Source organism: Aricia agestis, chromosome 5 (genome assembly GCF_905147365.1).
Source record: "Aricia agestis chromosome 5, ilAriAges1.1, whole genome shotgun sequence".
In the NCBI taxonomy this organism is placed as follows: domain Eukaryota; kingdom Metazoa; phylum Arthropoda; class Insecta; order Lepidoptera; family Lycaenidae; genus Aricia; species Aricia agestis.
The window spans coordinates 12,415,201-12,441,031 of record NC_056410.1 but is presented as its reverse complement, the minus strand read 5'-3'; the positions used below and the strand labels follow the sequence as shown (position 1 = coordinate 12,441,031).

Sequence of the window (25,831 nt, the reverse complement as noted above, 5' to 3'; positions counted from 1 at the left end):
CAAATCACCATTTTTTTATTGAGAACGGACGGACGGACTACGGTTGAGTCCAAAGGTTTGAGTCTGGAGAAAATCTTGAGGATGAATTTTTATTTTTTATTGATTACATTGGCAACACCCATTCGTCGCTCCACCAGTGTTGCCAACTTAGTGGAATTTCCACTAGATCTGGTGGTTTAGACGTACCTTTCGGCGCGGCGGGAAAAATTTGGTTTTAGTGGCTAGTGGATTTCTTAGTGGATTAGATTATTTAAGTTAGTGGTAGCTTCGACGTTAAACCACTAGTTTTTTTTTATTATGTTTCTAACCCTTGAAGACGCACACTGGAAACTGAATTATACTATTATTATCTTTATTCGTTTTGCCGCATTCTAACGCTGATATAGAGCGATTATTTAGCATGATGAATGTTGTCAAGACTTAACAGAGAAGGCAAATGCTGTAATAACAACATAATACCAAATACCGTATTATAAAAATTAGAACTAAAGAACTTTATTCTTCATAAACTGAACAAGTAAATGACAATGATTCCTCTAAAGACATTCATTTTTAATCTTTAGTTAAGTACCTACTTATAAGTTATACATAGGTACATAGGTAACTAAAGTTTTCCTGTAGTAACAAAATTAATTATTTCATAATAATAATAACGTTGTTGTTGTATTATTTTTAAATTATATTCAGGTAGGTTGTTGTTGTCTTTACGTTATTTAGTGGAATTCTGGTGGTTTGAGAGGCCATTTAGGTTTTAGGGGTTTCTGGTGGTTTACGCTGCTGAATTTGGTGGGTTAGTAAAAAAAAAGTTGGCAACACTGCGCTCCACACTCGTCAATCGTCATCTCATTTCTATAATTTCTAAAATTAAAATTTCTTATTTTTTACATTTTGTTTCAGTATTGTTTTTCTAAATTTGCATTATTATTGTCTCTTTTCGAATTCCAGTCAATTTGGTGGATTTCATTGCTTATAATTTATAAAATGAGTTCCACTGCATCTGTAGCACTATTTGCTTGTTCTCGTTGTTTTTCGAGACATCCTTTTGAAGAACTCTCACCTGGAGAACAGCTTTGTAAGGTAAAACAATAACTTGATCAAGTGTTCCTACTATTTATGTACAATTATTGTTATGTTTGTAACATTTACTGTTATTACATGACGTCAATTATTGTGACACTGCTTATAATTCATGGGTGTTTCAGGAATGCCGTGGCTCTTTTCCTGTTGTGAAATGCACGTATTGTCGTTCCGAGTTTCAACAGACAAGGTCAGTATAGTTACAAGCTGCCAAATCATGTGACCAGCTTTCTTCTTGGTACTAGTTGTTATGAACTTACAATGTTTTCCTTGTTCATGCAAGGAAAACTGCTAGTACCCATTAAGGGCATTAACAATAGGCTATTTCTAATATTTGCTTTTAAAGGTATGTCCGGTTGTGAAAGGTGATGGGCGATGACTTTATTGTATGATGTACTGATGGATTCTAAGTTTATATAGATTGTTAGGGGCAGAAATACTTACATGTCCAAGTCCTTTTTTGTCTGATTTCATAGAACCTGAAACAATTGCCAAGATTGGGCCTTGGGTAATTTTGTATTCTAGTAACTAGGATATTGTATTGTAAGGGTCCCCGCAGACTTACAATTTAATGTTGGCCGACTATTGTACAAACCACAGAAATAGATCAAGATAGAAGCGCCATAAGCAAGTTTTTACGATAGTCAGCCAACTTTAAATTGTAAGTCTGCGGTGACACTAAATGATATAACTGTTATATCATTTACAATACAATATCAATCATAATTCATAATATTACTTTTTATATACTTACTTAACTATTTTTTCATGTCTGCCATTACTAATGCCATTTGTGTGCACAATACATTCTAAACAGTATTTTTTATAAATTTTTCTAGTATATTTAATTTGCACAATATTTTTCCTTCACTTTGTAATGTAAAAATATATGACATGTCCTACATAGATTAAATTCTTTGAATATACCAAAGTTGGTTGTATTTGTTAACTATTTAGTGAAAATGAAAAATAATTGATTTGCATGTAATCATGTGTCACCATAGAAAATTATGTTTATTATTCCAACATTAGTTACTGCACCCAATTGTGTGTTTTGTGAAACAAGAAGTCAACATCTTGAATTCAGAAACATCTTTCACATGCTTTCATTCAGTGCAGTCGAGAATAGATTTGTTAGTCTTTTGGCTGTCCACGGTATGCAAAGCATTTTTCTCCAACACCACATTTCAAATGCGCTTTTTTTTTTTGCAGTCTTTTTTTTTTTATTAAATAAGGGGGCAAACGAGCAAATGGGTCACCTGATGGTAAGCAACTACCGTCGCCCATGGACACTCGTAACATCAGAAGAGCTGCAGGTGCGTTGCCGGCCTTTTAAGGGGGAATACGCTCTTTTCTTGAAGGTATGCAGGTCGTATAGGTCCGGAAATACTGCTGGTAACAGTTCGTTCCAGAGTTTTACAGTGCGCGGCAGAAAGTTACGCGAAAAACGCACTGTGGAAGACTGCCACTCATCAAGGTGATGAGGATGGTATGTTTTTCGCGTGGGACGATAGCGAAAAGTAAATGGTATGATTCCGAACAATTCCTCAGAGCACTCCCCGTGATACAACCGATAGAGGATGCAGAGTAAAGTAGGGTTGCTGAGGATTCCTCTTCCTCTTCCTCATAATGAGGAAGTTCCGCAATATTTTGGGTTCCTCAACCGTTACCGCATCCTCATAAATAAAAAAACAAAAATCCTCTTCCATAGCGGCAGAGGATTTTTGTATTCCTCAAAATTTAAGAGGAATTTATGAGGAATTTCACTGCGCATGCGGGTCGCGTATCCGATCGGCAACGCACACGCCAGAGCGCGATGCCGGACCGAACGGGCGAGCGAGACCTCCCCACTGGCCACCCGCGCTGTTCCTTGCTTGTTTGTTTTAATTTGACATACCTATTAGCAAGCGTTGTTTTGTTTACGCGTGTACGCAGCTACGCACGCATTGCGAATAATCTAATAATTTGATTTATTTTATCGAAAATCGAAATTAGACCGAAGTGTAGTGCTATATCAGGTGTTCCCAGCCTTTTTTCTCCACTGCCCACTTTGAGAACAAAATATGTTTTAGCGCCCCCATTGTTTCACGGTTCACCTACTTTCTTTTCCTAATTTAAAGTAAAGGGCATTTGCCACAAATTTGTTGGTAATATTAGCCCCCCCAGGCCTCTACAAAACGCCGCCATTTTTTCTGAGTCCCACACTACCCCCCTTTAGATTCAGCGCCCACAAGTGGGCGTTATTGCCCACATTGAGACGCTGTACTATATGGACGTACTTCCTCTTCCGCTTCCTCATCCGCATCCTCTTCCTCAAAAAAATATCCTCATCCGCATCCTCTAAATTTGCGCGTGACAATTCCTCTTCCTCCTCCTCTTCCTCATAATCACTTCCTCAACAACCCTAGAGTAAAGCTACATCTCGGCGTAATTCCAAGGGGTCCAAGCTGTTTGAAACACAATGGCAGTCAACAATTCGAGCGGCCCTTCGTAGGAAACGATCCAGAGGGAGCAGTTGGTATTTTGGCGCCCCTGCCCAGAGATGAGAACAATATTCCATATGAGGCCGAACCTCTGGACCTTGTTCCGGACTGAAGTACTGTCTCGCTCTGTTAAGAACACCAAGCTTCTTCGAGGCTAATTTGGCCTTACCCTCTAGATGATATCGGAACTGGACTTCGCTCGATATGTTGACGCCAAGTATCTCAATGCTAGGGGAGATGGTTAAAGATGTGCCCTCGAAACGAGGATATACGACCATTGGTGACTTTTTAGTGGTGAACGCGTAGACTTGTTTCTTGGCGGGGTTGCCCGGATGGTCCATGACTCAGAAGCGTAGAGAAATATAGAGAAAACCAATGTTTGGACGAGTCTTTTCTTCGTATTTGTTGATATTTTACGGTTTTGCCATATACGTGTTAGTCGGCTCATAGCTTATTTGGCCATTTGCGTCCTTCTTTTGATTTCTCCATTGCTACCGTCCTGGCTCGAGAGCAATGATCCTAGGCAAATGAACTCATTAACAAACTCTAAACCTGCAAGTTCTCCGGTTCTAGAGTATTGACCAATTCTGTCAATGAGCATTACCATGGTTTTGTTTTGGTTGATGGTAAGTCCAACTAGTCCACTCTCATATTCTACTCTTCTAAAGAGCTCAGCAAGTTCCGCTTCTGTTGACGCAAAGAGCGTTGTGTCGTCTAATCTCAGGTATTTTAACGCCTCCGATAGAGATTCCGCCACCGCATTCTGATAAGGCCTTTCTCATAATATATTCGCCATAGATGTTGAATAGAATAGGACATAGGTGATAGAATGCACCCTTGCCTCACTCCTTTTTCGGGCTTAAAAGAACCAGAGATTGTGTCATTGATTTTCACAATAGAGTTGCCATCCTGATATAGATTCGCGATTAAGGTCACAAGATGTTGATGTACTCCCATTTCGCGTAGTATATCCCACAGATGTTCCCATTTTACGCAGTCAAAGGCTTTTGAGTAGTCAATAAAGCACATTAGGAGTGGGGAGTTAAATTCTCGACATTTCTCAATTATGTCTAATTTTTTTAATGTCTTAATATTATATTTTATAGTACAGTTATAGAATCTTGACAATCCGGCCCTACGGATTCGCGATTATCTGGACTGCCAATAGAAAATGTATCTCATAATAATTTCATTATAAACATTGATTTTCTGTGTTATTTTAAACAAAGACATAACATAATGTGCTGAACATAATTATGCACTGAACCCGCTTTTCTTTTAAATATATCTGAATAGATATTCGAAAATTAAGATAATCAATTGTATGAGACAACAATTAGAAATAACCAGAGTTCCTACTGTAGCATGAACTTAAAGTATCAATAATTGGGTGTTTCACTATTAATATTGAGTAAGCATTTAGATTATCTAACTTTTGCACTTTTCTTTACAGTAAATCTAATACTTCTTCAATCTGCAAAAAATGTGAAGCAAATGTGAAAGCTTATGGCAAGCCCACAGCTTGTGAATATTGCAACATTATAGCAGCTTTTATTGGTAAAATTCTTTGTTTTGTAGTCCTTTAATTAGAATAAAAAAATATAAAATAATAAATTATTATTCTCTTTCGTGATGATAAATCATTTTAAAAAATTGGAGTAATTATGCAATTAAAATTAAATAAATAATAATTAAACTAAATGCAAATTGTATTAAAACAATAGCTACTTTATGCTATTAGGCCTGGAGATACTGACACAAAATTCCTGGTCATTTATACCAGTATGGCGGTTTTACAGGGGTATAATTACGTAAAGGCAAAAAGGAAAATGATGGTCATAGCGCTCGCACTGGCAGCCCAAACGCGTAGGTATATTGTTCATATTCGCTGCCTCCCACAGGTATGGCATTATTAGGGTCCTATTTATGATCAAACAGGGAACTGTTAAAAAAGTTTCAGGGTGGTACAAATCGTTTGGCGAAAAGAAAAAAAATTACACCTTTGCAGTGGTATGGCGGCCATTGGGCGCTGTCGGAAAAGTATGGCAAGATGATTTTCGTGAATGTTTACTCGCCGATGATTAGCTATGCAAAAATTAGCCTGGTACAAATGGTTCATTTTTTTTATTAAAATTAACGTATTCGCGTCGGTATGGCGGGGCTGTAAGCCGCACCCGACAAGTATGGCATTACGCTTTCGCCTACTTATTTTTTTCGACTATCTGAAAATACAAGCATTTTTGTGGAACAAATCGTTCGACACTCCTTATTTATCCGACACGTTCGATTAACGCCCACGCGTTTGAGCTGCCAGTGCGAGCGCTATGACTACCATTTTCCTTTTTGCCTTTATGTAATTATACCTCTGTAAAACCGCCATACTGGTACAAATGACCCAAGAATTTTGTGTCAGTATCTCCAGGCCTATATATTGTTTGTGTTGATTATCCTGACCATTTATTACTTTGAAAACTTATTTTTAGCTTTTATTTAGAAAAAAATATATATTTCTAGGTAATAAATGTCAGCGCTGCACTAACTCTGAGCGCAAGTTTGGCCCTGCTGTTACATGTGAGCAATGCAAGCAGAGGTGTGCGTTTGATCGACATGACGAAAAGAAGGTAAAATATTATACTTATATTTTTATTTTATTACCCAAATTAGTTCAAATGTTACATCTGTATAATATAAGTAAAGCTTGTTGACATAAATAAGACTTGTTGTAAATATATTCTGCTATAGATATTAGAACACAATACTTACCACTATATTTTCCCAGGTGGATGGAAAGCTGCTTTGCTGGCTTTGTACTCAATCGCTTAAAAGAGCCCTGGCCAGAACCAAGCAGCACCTATCTTCCGTGGATAAGCACAAGCATAGAAGCCACAAGTCAGTTGACAAAATTTTCAAGCTGTTATGTTACATTTTTCATTATATTTTTGTATAATTAAAAACAATGTATACAGGTCCAAAAGCAGCCACAAAGACAAGCGTAAATCTGATATGATGAAGTCTATGAACTCCAACGATCACAACGATTCACAACCCCTAGAAAAGAAGTCCAAACTGAATCCTCTACAAGGTGAGTTTAAACGGATTCAATCTGTAATTAATAATTATAGTCTTTACTACTCGACCAAGCCAACTAGACGAATGTCAAAGCTTGCTCTCTCGCACTTACGCACGTCGCTAGCAATGCATAAGTGCCGTCGTCGTTGTCGACCAAGCCGTCGAGTAGTACGCAAGAGCGCTCGGCAATGCTGGAATGGGTAATCGGTAATTACTTGTACCAAGTTGGCAGCAGGCGACATGAAGCGGCGGCAGACGACGTGTCGTGACTAATGGTTTCTATGTATTTTATTTTTATTTTTTATTTTTTTATTTTATTTTATTCGGAAAACTTACAGCATACTAACAATAACATTAATTATTTAAATATGAATTTTGAATGCCAATTACAAGTTTCCACTTATGAATAGTAATTTAAAGAAGCTAGATGTGAAACAGCAATTACAATAATACAATATACCTACCTATTTCTATAATTATTATAACATCACCAAAGATTAGATGTTGAAAATTTTAATTTAGTCATAAAGTAGAAAGTAATGTTAAATAATATGCCACCGCAAATACAAACCCACTCTGTAATATGAAACTGAATTAAAAATTAAATACGAATTAAAGATTTAATAACAGATGATAGAATTACCTATGATCCGATCCATGATTTGTATTATTAATATTCTATAACATTTTCTATTTAGAGGTGAAATATGCTTTAGTTAGAATATTTCGTATTTTCTTAGGCTTTAATGAAAATACATCCTCATGTTGATTTTCACTTAAAAATGTATTAAATTGAATGCTTGATCTACATATAAACGAGTTACGACGATAGTATGTATTGTAGGGTTGCACATGAAATGGTACATGGTTACGGAGGAATCTAGAAGGAACGTTAAAGTCATATTTACTCAGTAGCTGAGGGACATCTACAGTACTATTAATTACCTTACAAGAGAATGCAATGTCAGAGATTCTTCTACGATAGTATAATGGGAGGAAATGAAACTTTTTGCACCTTGATTCATAGTCTGGAAGGATAATATTGCATTTAAATTGTAGAAATTTCAAGAAACGTTTTTGCACAGATTCGATCCTAGTATTGTAAATATCATAGGTGGGATTCCAAACCTCAGAACAGTATTCCAGAAGACTGCGCACATATGAGCAGTATAGAATTTTTAGGGTTTTAATAGATTTAAAATTCTTGCTTGATCTAATGATAAATCCCAAAGCCTTAGATGCCTTGCTCACGATGTGATCTATGTGCTGGTCAAAAATTAATTTATTATCAATGATTACTCCAAGGTCCTTAATTTCATTTTTTAAGACTAAAACCTCATTATTGAGTTGATATGGAAAATGAAGCAATTTTGTTTTCCGACTAAAGTTCAGGGTATAGCATTTCGAGACATTAAGATTCAATTTATTAACCGCACAGTAATTAGTAAATCTATTAAGATCCTCCTGTAAAAGATAACAATCATCAATCGAGGATATGTGTTTAAGGATTTTGGTATCATCGGCGTACAAAAGTAGCTGCGAATGATGGAAACAATTGGAAATATCATTCAGGAAAATTGCAAAGAGTAGAGGTCCCAATAGTGAACCTTGAGGGACACCAGAGGGTACTGCCATCCATCTAGATATAAACCCATTGAGTGCTACCGCTTGTAACCTATTACTGACATACGATGAAAACCAGCGATAAAGATTTCCATGTATGCCTGCAGTCAGGAGTTTTTGTAGTAAAATGCAGTGGTCAATACGGTCAAAAGCTTTACTAAAATCTGTAAATATGGCATCAACTTGCAAACCCTTGTCCATATATGCTGTAACGTAATCATATGCGAGTAGAAGATTCGATGTAGTAGACCGACCTTTCAGGAAGCCATGCTGCTCTGGGATAAACCAATTCTTAATCGATGCGTAAACTTGTTTATAAACCAATCTTTCAAATATTTTAGCGAAGGTACATAGTTTGGATATAGGTCTGTAGTTCTTTACATTAACTTTATCACCTCCCTTATATACTGGGGTTATAAAAGCTGACTTCCATAAATTTGGGACGTATCCTTCTTTTAACGACCTGGAGTATAACAGACATAGTGGAGTGACTAAGGACTTAGCACATTTGCTTATAAATATCGGGGGGATGTCGTCAGGACCGGGACCTTTATTAACATCAATAGAGTTTAAGAGTTTTAATACTTCATCAGAGTTGACTTGAATGTCTCCAATAGTATTGTGATTAATATTTTTAGGTTCAAAATCAATATTAATAGGGGTAGTATTAGAATTGAGAAAAGAATTTTGAAAATAGGTAGCAAACAGGTCACAAATTTCATCGCCTGTGGTGGCGGTTTCCTTTTCGTAACACATAGAAGACGGAAATGTGGATATGGCTCCTTTATTGTTTTTAACAAAGGACCAAAATACTTTAGGATTATCCATTAATGTACTTTCTGTTCTTTGAATATATGATTCGTAGCATGATTGTTCCAATGCCTTGGCCCTCTTTCTTAGAACGGAAAATGAAAGATAATCACCGTAGTTCCCATACAGTTTGTATTTCCGATGAAATTTATGCTTTTCCTTTAAAACTTTTTTGAGAGCGGAGTCATACCATGGGGGATAATAGTTGAAAGAAAAGTCTTTGTAGGGTATGTGAGTATTACGAAGGTCGTAGATAATGTCATAAAAATATTTAAGAGCCTCATCTATGGATTTATTGTTTAAATGCTCCTCCCAGGTAATTGTGTTTAAAGAAGCACTAATCGAAAGATAATCACCTCGATCATAAAAATATTTTAATCTATTTTTTGTCTTTAATGAACTAGAGTAACAGTCCAGTAAATCGATACGCAGTGAACTATGGTGGGGTATATCCTCAGGGACTAAGGGGTCATCACATGCGTCGACGTTAATTTCACAATTGGAAAAAACTAAGTCTAACAGCCGATTATTACTGTTGCGAACTTGACTACGTTGGTATAAGTTACACTGAGCAAGTGTATCTATGAAATCAATTTGTGTCCTGGAGAGTGTCACTTCACTTGATGTGAGACGGTTCCCTTGAGTATTCCAGTCAATGAAAGGTAGGTTAAAATCGCCCATGATTATAAATTTATCATTAGGATGTTGATTTACTATGTTAAATAGATTATTACTAAAGTTTTCGAGTTGCGTATTAAAGCTATTTCCGTAATTTTGGCTGCAAAGGTAGAGTGTGCAGAAGTTAATTTTATATGAAGAGTTATCTTTTCTTGGTGAAACCGTTATCCACAGATCTTCCGCGGAGGTGTGCCATTCGGGGCGCCCAATTGCTGCTAAATCGCGTCGAACTGCTAGAAGCACTCCCCCTCCGAGTGATTGCTTAGTAAATTTGTAATCTCTGTCACGCCGCCAAACAATATATCTGCCATCAAAAAGTTCGTAATCATTTATACCGTCTAGAAGCCAGGTTTCCGTTATAGATATAATGTCATACGTGTTGAGGTACACATTCCTTTTTAATAAGTCAGTTTTGGTACGTAGACCACGAGCATTCTGATAGTAAATACTCAATTTGGAGTCCATCTGTAATAATCAATATGGATTAAAAAGCCCAATAAAATCAAACTATTATAAAAGCTATTAAGGGTAGAAAAATGGTGAGTAATAATCATGGAAGCATTAGAGAATGAAGCAATCATACAGTAAGCAAGCAAAATCATAGCAGGCAGAGTCACAATATTTATTAATAAATAAGAAATAATTAAAACGAAAAGCATAAGCGTGATAGTATTTAAAGCATAGATCGAATCAAACGTATGAGTAGACAGGTATGAGTGGATCGAGTAGCATGAAAATATGTAAAAATGGAAGATAATAGCAGAAGTTGGCATTGTTTTGCGGTGGTTAACAAAAAATAAAAATAGTTAAAAAATAGTAAATTTCTATGAAAAGTGTCGCCAGCTTCGTGTCGCTAGTTGCGCAGTGTTTTTCATAGAAATACATAGAAACCAGTAGTGTCGCGACGACACGTCAAGTGTCACTGTCTGTGACGACCATAAAGTTAATATACCTAGCGGAATAGAGCAACAATCTCGAGCTTTCAAACGAAACCGAAATTGGTTTTCATCTGTGTGAAAAATATGTGTACGTATACACTTACACAAGCATGATTGATCATGAATTCTATGAGATTAAATTGTCAACGTGCGGCACGTGCCGACTGGACTTTAAAAAAAAGAGTGCTGCTGTCATGTATCACACGTCTCTTTTTACCACGCAGTGTTACTGATAGTGACATCTCTCTTGCTCAGGCCTTTATTTCTCTATTCCGCTAGGTATATTAACTTTATGGTGACGACAAACTAACGTTGTGTCCCCCTGCACTCTCTCTGCCTTCGCCTCGCTAAAGGAATTTTAAAATTTCATGTCTACTAAGTAATTGTTTTCTTTGAATAAAAGTTATCTACATATATTTGAATCTAAATTTATATTGTGCAATATTTTCAGGTGAGCTGATAGATCCAAACAGTTCCGATCATGTGGTGGCCATGACTCAGCTGAAAGAGACTATTGCAAGTCTGCAGAAGAAAGTCCAGCAGAAAGATATGGAATTACTGTCCAAAGACAAATTGGTATGTTCATAATTTCAATTAGGTTTAACAAGAAAACTGGCAATATACTATATGATAAGAACATAATATTATTGTAAACAATAAACATCATTCTAAATATATGTATACTAGCTGTTGCCCGCGACTTCGTCCGCGTGGACTTCTGTTTATAGTAGTTCCCGTACTTCGATTGAGTCGTTTACGCGCAAATCAGAAAAGTATATTGTGTGGGAACCGCACATTTATCTGGGACAAAAAACATTCCTTGTCCCAGATTCAAATTAGTATCTCCAATGGTTATGCCAAATTTCATCAAAATAGATTAAATATTTTAGGCGAGAAGCATAAAAGTTTATTGTGTGGGAACCATATATTTTCCGGGATAAAAAGTATCCCCTGTCCTTTCCCGAGGCTGAAAGTATTGCCATACCAAATTTCACAGTTTAGGCGATAATCATAAAAGTTTATTGTTCGGGAACCGTACATTTTCCGGGACAAAATTAGTATTCCTTGTCCTTTCCCGAGACTCAAAGTATCTCCATACCAAATTCCATCTAATAGATTGAATAGTTTACGCGCAAATCATAAAAGTAAATTGTGCAGTAACCGTATATTTTTCCGGCACAAAATGTATCCTATGTTCTTTTTCGGGACTCAAAGTATCTTTATATCAAATTTCAGCAAAATGGGTCCAGCCGTTTACGCGCGATGTCGCGCGTGACGCGAAATATAACGTTCCGCGCAGCTTCGCCCGCGTTAATTAGATGTTTCACAGACAAATTAGTCCACAAAAAATAGCCTATTATCCTTCACGTGGTCATCTGTGCCAAATAACAGAAAGATTGTTCCAGTAGTTCGTGAGATAAGCTCTTTCAAATAATTTCCCCTGTTTTTTTTCCACATTTTCCTCTATTTCTTCGCTCCTATTAGTCTCATCGTGATAAAATATAGCCTATAGCCTTCCCCTATAAATAGGCTATCTAACACTGAAAGAATTTTTCAAATCGGACCAGTAGTTCCTGAGATTAGCGCGTTCAAATAAGCCCTTTCAAATAATTTCCCCCATTTTTCCACATTTTCCTCTATTTCTTCGTTGCCATTTGTCTTAACTTGATATAATATATTATATAGCCTATAGCCTTCCTCGATAAATGGGCTATCTAACACTGAAAGAATTTTTCAATTCGGACCAGTAGTTCCTGAGATTAGCGCGTTCAAACAAACAAACAAACTCTTCCCAATTATAATATTAAGTAAAGATAAGCATCATAATAAAATGTCATAAGCTAAGCAGTTTGCAATGTATTCTAACTGTAGATCAAAGAAATTACATTAATCTTTACTATTTAAAAAATTAAATTATTAATGTTATTTTTAAATTATTCATGTCATTCCAGATTACTGAATTGAAAGCCCAGCACCACAATGATACAACTGATCTACGAAATGAAATGAAGAATAAGGAGCGTCTCAATGAAACTAAGTTTAACCTTATGAATACAAAGATACAGAATTTGCTGAAGGAGGTGGCTACTCTTAGCAAGTCCGCTAAGAAGAACAACAAAATCACCAAAAACGCTCTCGCCAATGCGGAGAACAGTGGTAGCGGCACGGACAGCCCTAGCACTAATTAGGAAAATTTTAAGAAAATTACTTAAGTTGTAAGTGATGCTGTGGAATATATTTCCCTATTATTTTTTTATCCTACAAATGATTTCATTTGTGGCTTTTTATAATCGTAAGTAGTGTTCAATTTAGTTATTATTGTAGGTAAGGGCTCATTCACATCACGTCACGGCATAAATGAGACAGGTCAAACATCCAATGACTAAACATGGAAAACTTTAAAAGATCCCCCATCTTTAGGTGCGAAAAAAAATACATCCCCATTATGTCTGGGGAAGTACCCCTAAAAATATCTGATCAGTGAAACTTTCGCGTGACGTAATACGTGGATAGCCCCTATGTGTTGATTAATTGATTTAACCAGTATTCGTAGTTACGGGTTGGGACCACGCCCCAACAGAGACATCTGTAATGATGAATTTTCGGTATTCCATTTTACACCATCTATTAGAATCTTGTGTGCCTGGTTTCTGGTGATTTCGATAGTTTCTCAATTCAATAGCGCTTTAATTGATTGGCCAACATCAAAAAGTGAATCACCAATGCTAGTGAAAAGATGAACTCCTGTCAAAAACTCCAGAAACCTGGCATTTATCTGTGAATATGTGATCTTTATTTATTTTAATTGTATCTGACGTTGTGTAACTGTGACTGCTCGCGTGTGTGCGTTAGAGATTATTAATTTATTCGAATCAATGAGACTTCATAAAATTTAAAGATCATATCAAATTTAGTTTTAGTAGTTATAGTTTCTCATTGCGAGAATTGGGTATTGTGATTGTGAAGACATTCTTTTTGATCATAAGGGCCGCGCCACACCGGAATGCTAGTGGCGAGGCGAGCACTTTCAGTGTCATATTATGATTTTAAACCTTATCTTCATTATTGTTATCATGAAGATAAGTAATACATAGTATCGCTTGAAAAATCGCGGGCGCCGGCGGCCGCCAGCGGCCACGAGGGGCCACCAGCGGCCACGGGCGGCCGTAGACTTCTCAAGCGATACTATGTATTACAATAGATAATGAAGATAAAGTTTGTCTTTGATAAAAAAAAATCATATAACACTGAAAGTGCTCGCCTCGTCGCTGCCATTCCGGTGTAGCGCGGCCCTGAGAATCTTTTTTTTCGTTTTAGCAAACGTTTATATTACCGTTATTTTTATACTCTTTATTATACTTATGTTCTGTGTTATAATACGTGTACCAAACAAATAATTTCATGAATAAACATTATGTAATTTGTTTGACGGCGTAGAGATTTGTCGACTACAGAAAAATCATGAGGCGCCCTAGGAATTTTTTAAAGAATGAACAAAGACCTAAATAAAGAAATTAATAAAATATTCGTGTATTTATTGCGTAATTCCTGTGGAGGTATCGACGTATCACTATAATATTGAGTTGCAAATGACGATAAATTTCTGGAAGCGATGATGTATGTGACAACTTGAAGTAAATCGATGGAGAAAAAAATTGCGAAAACCTTTTGCTATAATTTTACCTAAAACCCTTATAGGTTTAGGTTATTAGGTGCTTTTGTGCAAATTACGAAATTAATTTAATGCAAATTATCAATATAAGTACTTACTTAATATCACTTATGAAGTATATACCAATATATAGGTAAAATATATTGCAGCAGTTTTTTTCAGTAGCGTAAATAAGGCCGTAAAAATGTAATTATTGTAAACATGTTACGTGTTTAACCACGTTTAACGCACGTTGCAGTAAATCGATTAAGCACGCTGTCTATATTATCTTTGTTTTGTATTATTTTCGCTCATCACAATAATCTCAATAGCTAACGATGTTTTGACACTGAGCCCACAAAACAAAATTAGCATGTATTGGTCATCATTCGAAACACCTTTCTAGTCTATTTCCCATTGTAAGTATATTCGAAAACTAGAATGCCACTAACTACGTAAAGTAGTTAGTGGCATTCTAGTTTTCGAATGTTAAGGGATAGTTCACAACGAGAGGCGACTCGGCGCTCCATTTTTAAGAAATTTTACCTGTTTAAATGTAGGAACAAAAGAGTGTAATGTTATTCTACCAGTCAAATAAAATCCTGCTTATTGTTGACCTAGAATTTAGGACCTACATTAAATTGTGTTTCTTCTGAACAGGCGGGTCTTGATCGAGCACTAGCGTTAACTTAACCGAAGTAAATCTATCGAAAGGGATTCCTTAATACATATGTGTCTAAACACACTAGGCCGAAGTTACGCGGCGTAAATTCCGCATGATTACGCCCGCAATATCAAACGCATACAATATACGGACAGAACGCGACGGAATAGTGTGTCAACGGTAATTTAAAAATTTAAAATACATTGCAGGCGTAATCATGCGGAATTTACGCCGCGTAACTTCGGCCTAGTGTGTTTAGACACTATAAATTATTGCATTAGCATAATCTGGAATAATGTGGTGGATGAACCCAGAAATAGGTTCATATTATATTAGTTAAGTACTTCTATTACCTTCATACCTATTACCTACTTGGATTTTTAAGTATTTAATAAATTATGATTATGTTGCAAGAAGGTGCAGTAGGTACGTTGACATCTAATCACGAAGGTTTGAACTATGAATTATCTTATAAATCACAATATTGTAAACATTAATTAATAATTATTATTAATATAATGAATGCAAGACAGTGATTGCTCTTTGTGCATTATTTTGTAATTGTTTCTCATTATAAATTAATCATTGTTAACTTTGTTCCTTGTCAGCAGTTTTGTAATCGATTGTTTCTAGTTTTGGAGTACCAACCATTGTACTAAGCAGCTTACTGCTACTGGGAGAGTTATAAACCGAATACACTCTATATTATAGTATTTACATTATACGTACTATAATAATATAATTTGTGTTACATACTTAATATGTATATGAAGTTTTTGCTTATGTCAAAACCTCCTCGTTTTTGGAAGTCGGTTAAAAACATAGGTAACCCAATACATTAAGCTATGGGTAGTGTATGGTAATTGGTAAGTGGTAAGTAACTTATCTCCTTTATCTGCCAGTGCAAATATAAATAAAATGAAGACATGAGTGGATAAAGTAGGTAACTAACAATTTGAAAACTGTCTTTGTATAAATGGAGGCTTTAGGACTGGGAGAATGTATTGAAAACAAAAAAAATATGGATTCTATGTATAGCTAGTTAAACTAGTTAGATGATGAAGTAAGTTACAAGATTTGTAAGTACATATAAGGGAAGAAATGAGTTATTGCTCTTATGTTGTAAAATGTTAGTTATCCACTCCATCCACTCATGTCTTTAAATGAGAATGTCATTGAACAAACAGCGGGTTATCTGTCGTGTTGTCAAATTCGTCACTGATTGAAACAAAAGCATTTCAGGTGATGGCTGCTACTTGACATAAAACGTGCTTAACTATCGCGACCGCGCTGACTATTCCGCAGTTTGCCACCTCACTCCTGATAGCGAACACCATAATTTCCATAATGGATTTTCGTCTTATAATTATTTTTTCTTTATTTGGTTTCATCTATTCGAAAGGTAACAAAAGTCATATATTTTTTTATTTTGTCTACAACTGAACATATTTTACGCCGGCACTCAGAGACATTTAATGATTACTTAACTTTAATTTAATGCAAAGTTTGACAGATTTTTTTGTTTTAATTAAAGTTAAGCAATTATTTAACGGCTACACCGCCGCTAAAGCGCTCTAAAATTTGAAAAGAATTAGTAAGTGCTTGTCGTGACCATTAATTGTTTAATAGTTTTCGCATGAAGATTATTTACTTACATTCAATTTTTTATATAATATTTTCAGTGATAGATCTGTCGTGTGGGCAAATAGAAAAGTTTGTGAAGGGCCACAACGCTAGGCGGCTGCGCCTGGCGCGGGGCCAGGTGCCAAAACAACCCGCTGCGGACGACATGAAATACATCGTGAGTATTCTAACCGACTTCATTAATTTCTTCTTGACTAAACATTTTTTTTTTTTTGATATTTAGGCATTTTATTATTTATGGAGTATGGACCAATTTTATAATATTAATATGTTGAAGCCTGCAAAACAGTTTTTTTAGACAGTAAAACACTGTAACTTGAAGTAGACATAAGACAAGTAAGGAAAGATTGCCTTTACCTCGTCCATAATTTGGATTGGGATTTAGTCAACCCCTACAGCACAAGTATTCTTAGTGTAGGGGCTGCGCAATTCAAATTGTAAACCTTGCTACTATGATATTATTTGTGTTCCTATCCTTTGTGTTGAATAAGAGACAATTAAGTTTTATATATTTATTTATTATTTTTTAGATATGGGATGACGAATTAGCAGGCAAAGCAGCGAAATGGGCATCTAACAATAAATTTCAGCACAACCCAGACAGGACCGTCCGTAAGCGCAATATTCGTTATTATCAAACTTTACTTTCTCCAAAAAAAATATTGGCGCATTGCTTACTCACATTGGCTTTTTTTTAATCTAGTAAATACATATAGATAGGGTATCTTACCGAAATAGAAACGGGTTATGGTTATTAACTAATGTAGATTAAAAAAAATTAGAACATATTTTGGGACTTGGGTTCAAACTTGTATGCAGTGGCGGGGCAAGACCAGATGTGGGCAAGATGTTTTGCGAGGCCCCCTGATCAATGACGCAAGAGGACGGATTTTGTTGAAAGAAATTTTTTTTTTATAAGTACTCAAAAATTTATTTACTTAAGGCGCAGACAGCTGCCAATTTGACATCTTTGTGCAGTTTTCTAGACGTATGTATTTCATTGATTGGCACAAAAAAAATATATGTTATTTTTGATTATATTTGGAAAAGCTTGTCCGATTTAAATAATAAAATAATGTACTCCTACTGGATGAAAAAAAATACCAAAGTCACATCTTTCGGGAACTTTAAACAGTTCTAACTAAAGTAATAATACAATCTATGCTTTAAAAATTTGTTTATTTGATACCTTTTACAAAAATCCAAAGATTGCCCGATTTAATTTTCGGCTCTGACATCTAGATTTCCCACAATATTTATTTTTCCTCTAACAAACGAAAAATATATCCACGCTTCTGAGTGAACATTTCATATCTCTCTCTCTCGCATGAAAACCGACAGTGTTCGCTGAGGCGCGGTGCTATGTGGACGTGTGACGGATTTCGCTCTGCCGATATTGTGATTTAAGTGTAATTGAAGCGTTTAGTTCTTAAAATTTGTATATAGGTATTTCTCATTGTTTTATAGTATATTAAGTTTATTCTGTAAATATTTTTCTGTAAATATTTGAAATTATATTGCGCGTCTGTAAAAATGGGTGACAAGAAAAAGAAAAGACGTCCAGCAAAAAAGCGACAGCTTCGTGAAAGCCACAAATACATGATGGAAGTAAAAGTAAGTTCAATTTTATCTACTTTCTAGTTGCGTACGTCTTTATTAAAAAAAAAAATGAACAATTACGACCCCGAATCAAAATATTTCGTCACTCTCAATGTGTTTTAGGATAGCCAGGATCGTTGTGTCAAATAAAACATAAAAAAACTGTATTACGATTGATTACGATTTACGAAAATCCTCTAAGATTCGAACCATAGACCTTGGAAATTGACATAATAATGTTATCACAATCGTTGTGATAACATTATATCAATTTCCAATCGGCCTATGGTTCGAATCTTAGAGGATTTTCGTAAATCGTAATACAGTTTTTTATGTTTTATTTTATCACTGATAATAATTTTGCTTTGTATCTGAACATTTATGTTGGAGTTTTGCACTTCAAAATAAATGCTCAAAAAGTTAAAAAATCACCACTCATAAAGTTGATTATTTCGTTAGCCTAAATAAGTTTTAGCGTCGCGCGTCGGGGATCGTTCTGATAAATCAATATTCAATCGGTCTATGGATCGAGTTTCAGAGAATTTTCGTAATACTTTTTATGGTTTTTTTTTATCACTATTAGCACAGAATAAATAATAGTACAAGTACTATAATTAGGTACTATAAGTTCATTTTGCTTTGAATCTGAAGTTTTATTTAGGCCTTTATTATTTAAATTTTTATTTCAGGCGGCGGAAAACCATGGATAGTGCAATTATTGATAACCCAAACGAATCACCAAATGCCAAATCAGATCCAGCGGCAGGTAGTATGTTGGAAAGGTAATATAAGTTTATTTATCTACTTATTATAAGTTGTAACCAAACGTCCTTCACGACTACGAAACACAGCGCAAGGGCTGTTTCACGCCGGTTTTCCTGTGAGTCCGTGGTATTTCTCTGGTCGAGTCGGCCCATTCGTGCCAAAGCATGGCTCATTCATTGTATTTTTTATGATCCAGTTTATCTATTACAAGCTATTTTAGCCTTTTTATGATATTATTATGATTTAATTTTTTTCCAGTCGACCGAAAACGATGGAATTAGATAATAACACAGTGGAAAATGTAGCAAATGCCGATCGCAATATAGCGACGGGTAGTATTTTAAAAAGGCAAGTATATTTTGACAATTACGATAGGCTAGGTAAATATAGATATAATAAGTTTATTACTATTTGAGCGCGATGCGATTGCGCGATTCTTTCAGCTCTATTCAAGGACATGCTCCGTAAGGGCCGGGACACAAAATTACGGCACGACGACGCGACGTCGTACGGCGCCGGACCGTGTTTTTGTGTCCCGGTCCTAATAGGGTGCGGCTTCACTGCGGAGTAGGGGTGAGCGTTATTTCACGTCACTATAGTTACAATAACTAGCTACATACAGTAACCGAATAACTAGTTTCGAGTCGTATTTATATAGTAGAGTAGTGATTTTTGTAACGTTTTTATTGCATTGGGTGGTATGAAGTACCGTCGAGCGATCGTCGCGTTGTTTCGTTTGGAGTCGCAGCTAGCGCCCGCCGCCCACTGCACCGGTCGACCTAGCGAGCGACAGCGAGTTTGCTACGATTTTAAATGGGATAAAATATTGTCATTAAAAAAAAAATAACACCCATTTTTTTGGTTAAATGGGCTCTCCTAATGATACCTAAGCCCTGCGGGGCTAAAATGGTAATATTTAGCAATTCCAATTCAGCAAATGAATTGTCAAAACTGACAAATGTCAAATCAGTGCAAAAATACAAAAATGAATTGCAAGCAGAATTGCATTTTGCGAGATTAGAGAAATGAATCATATTTTGATTCGTCTCATGATTCAACAAAGCGACCATTTTAGCCCCGCTGGAATAATTGGGCAGGAAGGTTTAATTGAGAATGTTACTAGGTATGCCAAATTGCTTGAAATTTTGTCACAGTAAAGCCTGTATGTATTCAAATACACTAGTTTTTGTTGCAGTCAAAAATACCTTGTAGTTTTGATTTTATAGGCATTCAAAGTTTCGAAAAATATCGATTCCCGCTAACAGTCCCGCGACCGCTTGTGACGTCATATCACAATTTTCCGCGCGGGTCACGTTTATTGTATAGAATAAACGTGATTTTTTGCTCTATCTCAATAACGGCAACAGGTAGGCACTTGAAATTTTCACCGAGGCCTTAATTATATGTGTACTTTAATAATTAATAATAATATTATATTATGTTACTAATCGGACTCACTTATGAATACACATACCGTTATAGTGCAAAATAGGCCAAAATTTGTGATTTTTGTATAGGAGCCCCCCTTAATTTTTTATTTTATTATAATATTATTATTGATTATTAAAGTACATATATAATTAAGGCCTTGATGAAAATTTCAAGTGCCTACCTGTTGCAGTTATTGAGATAGAGAAAAAAATCACGTTTATTGTATGGGGCCCGCGCGGCGAAATTGTGATATGACGTCACACCGTTACCGGGCGCCCGCGTCGTACAGTTACAACTTGTTTCGTCGGTTAAAAATCACATAACGACCCACCCCTACTGCGGAGTGCAGCGTATTAACCTAATAAATTTTTTAGTATACCTTTTTAATGAAATTAGAAGGCAAACGAGCAAAAGGCTTTTTTAAATATTGAGTTCTGTATAATTTTATCCTAATTCCTATTTCCCAATAATCGAAAAGTTAATCATTTTAATTTATGAAATTTTGTGGTGATCCAGTTTTTAAACTGTTGTTAAATGTCGATGTCTCAAAGTATAAACTTACTTACAGGCTGGAAGAAAAAAGTACCCATGACACTGGACTATGTAGTTTGGAGGCTGAATGTGATGCTGAAAAGCTTATTCTTGAAACTGCACTTCCTCAGAAGAAACCTGATGTCGGAAGAAGAATTATAAGTGTTTCATATTTTTATAAGAGGTTGCAAGAAATTTCCCATCATGGTCCTCTTGGATGTGCTTTAACTGACATAGAACTAGTAGGTGAAAAGCAAGATGGCCTCAATTCAAAATTCACATTTCTATGCATACTTTGCAATCTAATATTGATAATTGATAGTGACTCAAATGAAGACCATTACATGCCTATCAATAATAATAAGGCAATATTCGTAACCTGGAATATGGAGCTGCCCTTGCACCTTATAAAACCAGGAGTGATTTTTGTCTATATTTAATCTGCCCTGTTTATCTATTTTCCAAAATGTAACTTTTTGTTGTGTTATAGCAGCGTCTACTCCAATGTTATATGCTGTGATGGGACATTTAATTTCTAAAATAGTTTTTTCATCGCAAATTCCATCGGGCGTTGCTCCTAAAAATGGCAAGTCTGTATCTATAAATAGCCCGCAAGGCTTTACTTTAATTCCTTCTTGTAATTCTAAATCTCTTATTGCTTGTTTTTAATTTTCTTGGCCATGTTTGATAGAAGAAACGAAGCTTATTTTTTTTTATATAAAATGTCTTTTACTAGGTTAGCACTTGCAGTGTTGGGTCTTCTTTTTATCACCCGGCCAAAGTTTTCTAATAATTTTCTAATAACTTCATCATGATTACGCTTTGGGTCAAATTTGTGTCTTTGATGGGATATTTCGTATCAGTTTGTAAATTTTTAGCCTATTACAGAAGTTCCGAAGTAGGTGATTTCGGCATTCAATTTTCTCGACACAGGGTTTGTACGTGTTCCTTGTTGAGAGTTCACTGTAAAAGTAGCAGCGCTGAAAGACCTAATTTTTTTTTCTTTTGTATGGGGAAACTCGTGACACTTGCCCTTGCTCATACAAAAGAAAAAAAAAATCGTCTTTCAGAGCTGCTACTTTCACAGTGAACTCTCTACAAGGAACACGTACACACCCTAAAGTATTATCACTTGTTTTTGTTACACACTGTGTATATATATATATATATATATATATATATATATATATATATATATATATATATATAACTTTTAAGTTAACTTTTAAAAATATTAACGGACTGGTTAACTTCCGTTAATATGCAGAAGTCCGTTAATCGTTAATCCAATGCCTACTATTTACCGCACGGCACCGCGGCGCCGCGCGAAAACAGGTTCAGACGAAACAAAAATAATACTAGATATACATTTTCAGGCGCATGCGAGTGAGAAGATATTTGTTTCGTTTTATCATTTCATTATGTTGATAAAGAAGAGTGCAGTATAATTTAGTTACCTAACTAAATTCTCAACTCTTCTTTATCAACATGCAAATGATTTATTATAACAATAAACTATATCTATAATAATTATTGTATTGTTATTTCTACCTAGAATACAATAATTATAGAAGTATTTTGTTTTGTCCCTAACCTGTTAACTTCCAAAACCTTAAACCAACAGGTTTTGTATGTACACTAACGCAATGATATAAGTTACAACAAGGCCATAATTATTACACATATTAACGGATTAACGATTAACGTTAACTTGCGCTAATTCGTCCGCAGTGTAACGCTTTAACGTTTAACGAAGCTAACATTTTTTTTAACGGATTAACGATTAACGAAGTTAACTATTTGAATAGCTGGGCACCGTTAATCAATTATATTATGCATATTCAGTAGGTTTGAGAATCGGCTACTGGGTACTTTATATGTATATTGATAAGTGCATTTGTTGAATAAATAATAGTAAATTATTATAACCTGAGACTGACGGCGACCGTTAAGTTTGTGCGACGGGATAGCGATCAACGTTGCCATGGTGACATACTTACCTATTTACGGCCGTTCCCAATATTTGATCTATCTCTGGTTTTGCCCTACTAGAGATAGGAATAGCTCACAATTGACAAAATATATTATGTCTCTAATGTCTAATGTGAGCTATTCATATCTCTAGTAAGGCAAAACCAGAGATAGATCATATAGGTATTGGGAACGGCCGTTAGTCACTTAATTAAAATAATAATATTATCGTAAATATAATATTATGGCTAAGCAACGTTTGCGGGGACAGTAAAAAACGATTCCTGAATTTTGTTTTATTTCTTGCTGTACTTATGTAATTGTAATTTTAATGTAAATTGTAATGTAACAGAAAAAATGTTTATGAAAAAAATTGAATGTTTTTACGCAGTTGGGTTTTGTCATTATTTTATAATATAATAGGTATAATATAAAAGAATAACTGTGTTTTATTTACCATAAGTAAGCCTTACACGCTACGGTCTACCGGGGACGGGAGAGATCCACCTGTACAGCACGCAGGTATGCCTGCGCAGGTATACCGGTATGTGTGTGGAACCTGGTCGCCTGCGCAGGTCCAAAAAACTGCACAGGTATATTCCCTCACACATTCCGGTCTACCTGCGTAACGTGTATGGCTTACATTACTACCACAATAGACATAACGAATCAGTATAATATCGACTTCAAACTTTTAAAGATTCCCGCGTATCCTCGAGGACAAACGTGCATTTTTTGTAAGGTTCAAGCATTTATGCACTTTAGTTTAATGATTATAAAATTTTTTTTTTCAAGTGCGTTAATATTACCTCTCCGCTGTGCTCCGTTCTATCTGCATTCTGCACTAATCTTCCGCACTCTTATAGTTCGCTCACGGAAGTATAGTACATAGTATTTATTTATTACGCGCCATCTATTGAAATCTCTATGCGACAGCTCAATATTAATCAAACCTATCTTTTAGAAGTTCCCGGTTTAGCCGCTAGCAAAGGTGGCGCTGTCTTATCGGACAATTAGGGGGCGTGGCTTAGAAATGCGAATCCTCAAGGTCATTGGCAGTTGTCAGCGTCTTAAAGAAATATGAGTATTAAAACTCGTAAATCATGAAAAACCTCGTAGTCCAAGGGGTGCGAGGCCCCTAGGACCACGAAGCCGTAGGCGGTCGCCTACGTCGCCTACGCCTTACGCCGCGCCGCCACTGCTTGTATGGAGCATAAAAATATAATATCATCTCCTTCCGCATCTGACCAAAGAGAAAACCGACTTCTCAATCTTGTTTCCCCTTTTTGATTCCAGCATCCGGTAGATTCGGTACGGGGGAGAACATATTCTGGAGCGCGTCCAACAACCCGGCTTACGAGGTTGACCTCGACTCGGTCATGGACAGCTGGTTTAACGAGTACAAGGACTACACATACGGCCCACTCCAAATTACCGACTTTACGAATAGGGAGAAGCAAATTGGGCATTACACACAGGTGACATCTCAAATACCGTACCATAATTTCGCCTCTCCATGTAATCTGCCGCCATCCTAGGACCGAGGACGCTGCCGCCGCCTCCAATATGCCATAAAGACTAAAGTTTTGTTCTTGTCTGACAATTAAGCCTCTTGACAGAATAATATGGATTAAATTTCTGATTTATTTTTTGTGTATAGTTGTTACTATTCGTAGATTGAGTAATAAGTATTTTTGAAAAGAGGTTTTGATTTAAAAAATAAATATAAAATTTCAGATGGCCTGGGCCAACACTATATACGTGGGCTGCGGTATTTCCGTCTACAACACTGACAACGGCTTCAAAAACTACTTAGTCGTGTGTAACTACGGCCCAACGTGAGTTCATTTACTTAAAATATATGCTAGACTAAGCCTCAATTTCACCAACGACTGTAAAAGCCGAATTAGTATCACGTTACCTCCTTAGTTTTTTTATGAATGAAAGAGAAGACAGGACATTTTAAAAAGCTGTTAACACTAATAGATGTTGGTGCATAGGCCGAGGCCTGTCTCGCGACTCTTCTTGGTAGGTGTAATCAGTCCTTTAGGTAGAAATCCTTCCCCCTGCAGACAACATAATATTATTGCGTCGTTATGCTAAAAATGCTGAACCGATTTTAATGACACTTGATGACTATATGGAGTTTCTTAAGTTCCGGTGAAGGATGTATGGAATAATTTTGTTCGCGAAAAATGTACGGTTCTTGCGCGATATAAACGATCGCAATGTAGTTGCGGGAAACGTGTACCTAATACACAATATTATTAACGAAGTTGTAGGTGTAGGTACAGTCTGTACACACTACATATATTATGTATAATGGACATTATGTATTATTGCATTATGTTACGGTTGCGATCCTTGAGCCAGTCGAGACTCGCGCTCCTATCCGATTGTGTGTGTTAAATGTGTCAATAAAGTACTTTACGGATTTCGGTGTTATTAATGGAGAGTCCCCTAAAAAGTCATATAATGTGTCATTAAAGTAATGCGTCGTCTTTGTTTTATTTTAATTTCAATCAAACTTTTCAGGGGCAACTACCTAGGCCAGACTCCATATAAACGCAGCGACAAAGGAAAGAAGAAACTGAAATGTGGTGTTGAGAACTGTTTGTCCAAAATGTACGGGAGTTGCCGAGCCACGTAAAATCATCCAACCATCAGATATGCTGCTTATCAATTACTTCTGAAGAGGCTTAATAACTTAAAAGTATTATTAAAGATCAAGATTTTCGTTAGATCAAAATTTTAGACAATAGATTTTAGGTTTATAGTTCCTAATAACAACATTAAAAAGTAGTATTGAAAGAGTTTATTTTATTTGCGCCTATCTTAATGCTGTAAAGTCTAAAGATCTTTGAAAATAAAATATGTTAAATTGTTTTCGAATGTT

At 35.8% G+C, this 25,831-nt stretch overlaps 2 protein-coding genes and 1 long non-coding RNA gene across 5 annotated transcripts; all 3 read left to right on the top strand.

The window, feature by feature from the left end:
* Window positions 1–835: 835 nt before the first annotated feature.
* Window positions 836–13,500, top strand: LOC121726999 (protein FAM76A). Of its 3 annotated transcripts, none has more exons than XM_042114667.1 (8): window positions 836–1,077; window positions 1,203–1,267; window positions 5,014–5,117; window positions 6,075–6,181; window positions 6,340–6,449; window positions 6,539–6,642; window positions 11,130–11,254; window positions 12,631–13,500. In XM_042114667.1, exons 1-8 carry the CDS (start codon window positions 982–984, stop codon window positions 12,865–12,867), a joined length of 948 nt encoding a protein of 315 aa, XP_041970601.1. In that variant the 5' UTR covers window positions 836–981; the 3' UTR covers window positions 12,868–13,500. The 3 variants fall into 3 exon arrangements, with proteins under 3 accessions (XP_041970601.1, XP_041970600.1, XP_041970599.1); XM_042114666.1 differs by having other exon boundaries at window positions 6,536–6,642; XM_042114665.1 differs by having other exon boundaries at window positions 840–1,077; window positions 6,527–6,642.
* A 2,743-nt stretch (window positions 13,501–16,243) lies between these two features.
* LOC121727245 (venom allergen 5-like) lies at window positions 16,244–25,746 on the top strand. The gene is made up of 6 exons (XM_042114964.1): window positions 16,244–16,396; window positions 16,677–16,795; window positions 17,169–17,250; window positions 24,232–24,413; window positions 24,673–24,773; window positions 25,471–25,746. The coding sequence occupies exons 1-6, from the start codon at window positions 16,342–16,344 to the stop codon at window positions 25,583–25,585; spliced, it is 654 nt and encodes a 217-aa protein (XP_041970898.1). The 5' UTR covers window positions 16,244–16,341; the 3' UTR covers window positions 25,586–25,746.
* On the top strand, window positions 18,224–19,285 carry LOC121727246. Its single transcript, XR_006035636.1, has 3 exons — window positions 18,224–18,252; window positions 18,927–19,019; window positions 19,261–19,285. It is a non-coding gene; the product is annotated as an uncharacterized LOC121727246 (long non-coding RNA).
* Window positions 25,747–25,831: the final 85 nt, after the last annotated feature.

Excerpts from the sequence above, each read along its gene's own strand:
- LOC121726999 (XM_042114665.1), top strand. The coding sequence starts at position 982 with ATGAGTTCCACTGCATCTGTAGCACTATTTGCTTGTTCTCGTTGTTTT. Across the intron at positions 5,118-6,074 it reads CATTATAGCAGCTTTTATTG|GTAATAAATGTCAGCGCTGC; the intron begins GTAAAATTCTTT and ends ATATATTTCTAG. Across the intron at positions 11,255-12,630 it reads TACTGTCCAAAGACAAATTG|ATTACTGAATTGAAAGCCCA; the intron begins GTATGTTCATAA and ends ATGTCATTCCAG.
- LOC121727245 (XM_042114964.1), top strand. The coding sequence starts at position 16,342 with ATGGATTTTCGTCTTATAATTATTTTTTCTTTATTTGGTTTCATCTAT. Across the intron at positions 17,251-24,231 it reads CAACCCAGACAGGACCGTCC|CATCCGGTAGATTCGGTACG; the intron begins GTAAGCGCAATA and ends TTTTGATTCCAG. Across the intron at positions 24,414-24,672 it reads AAATTGGGCATTACACACAG|ATGGCCTGGGCCAACACTAT; the intron begins GTGACATCTCAA and ends ATAAAATTTCAG.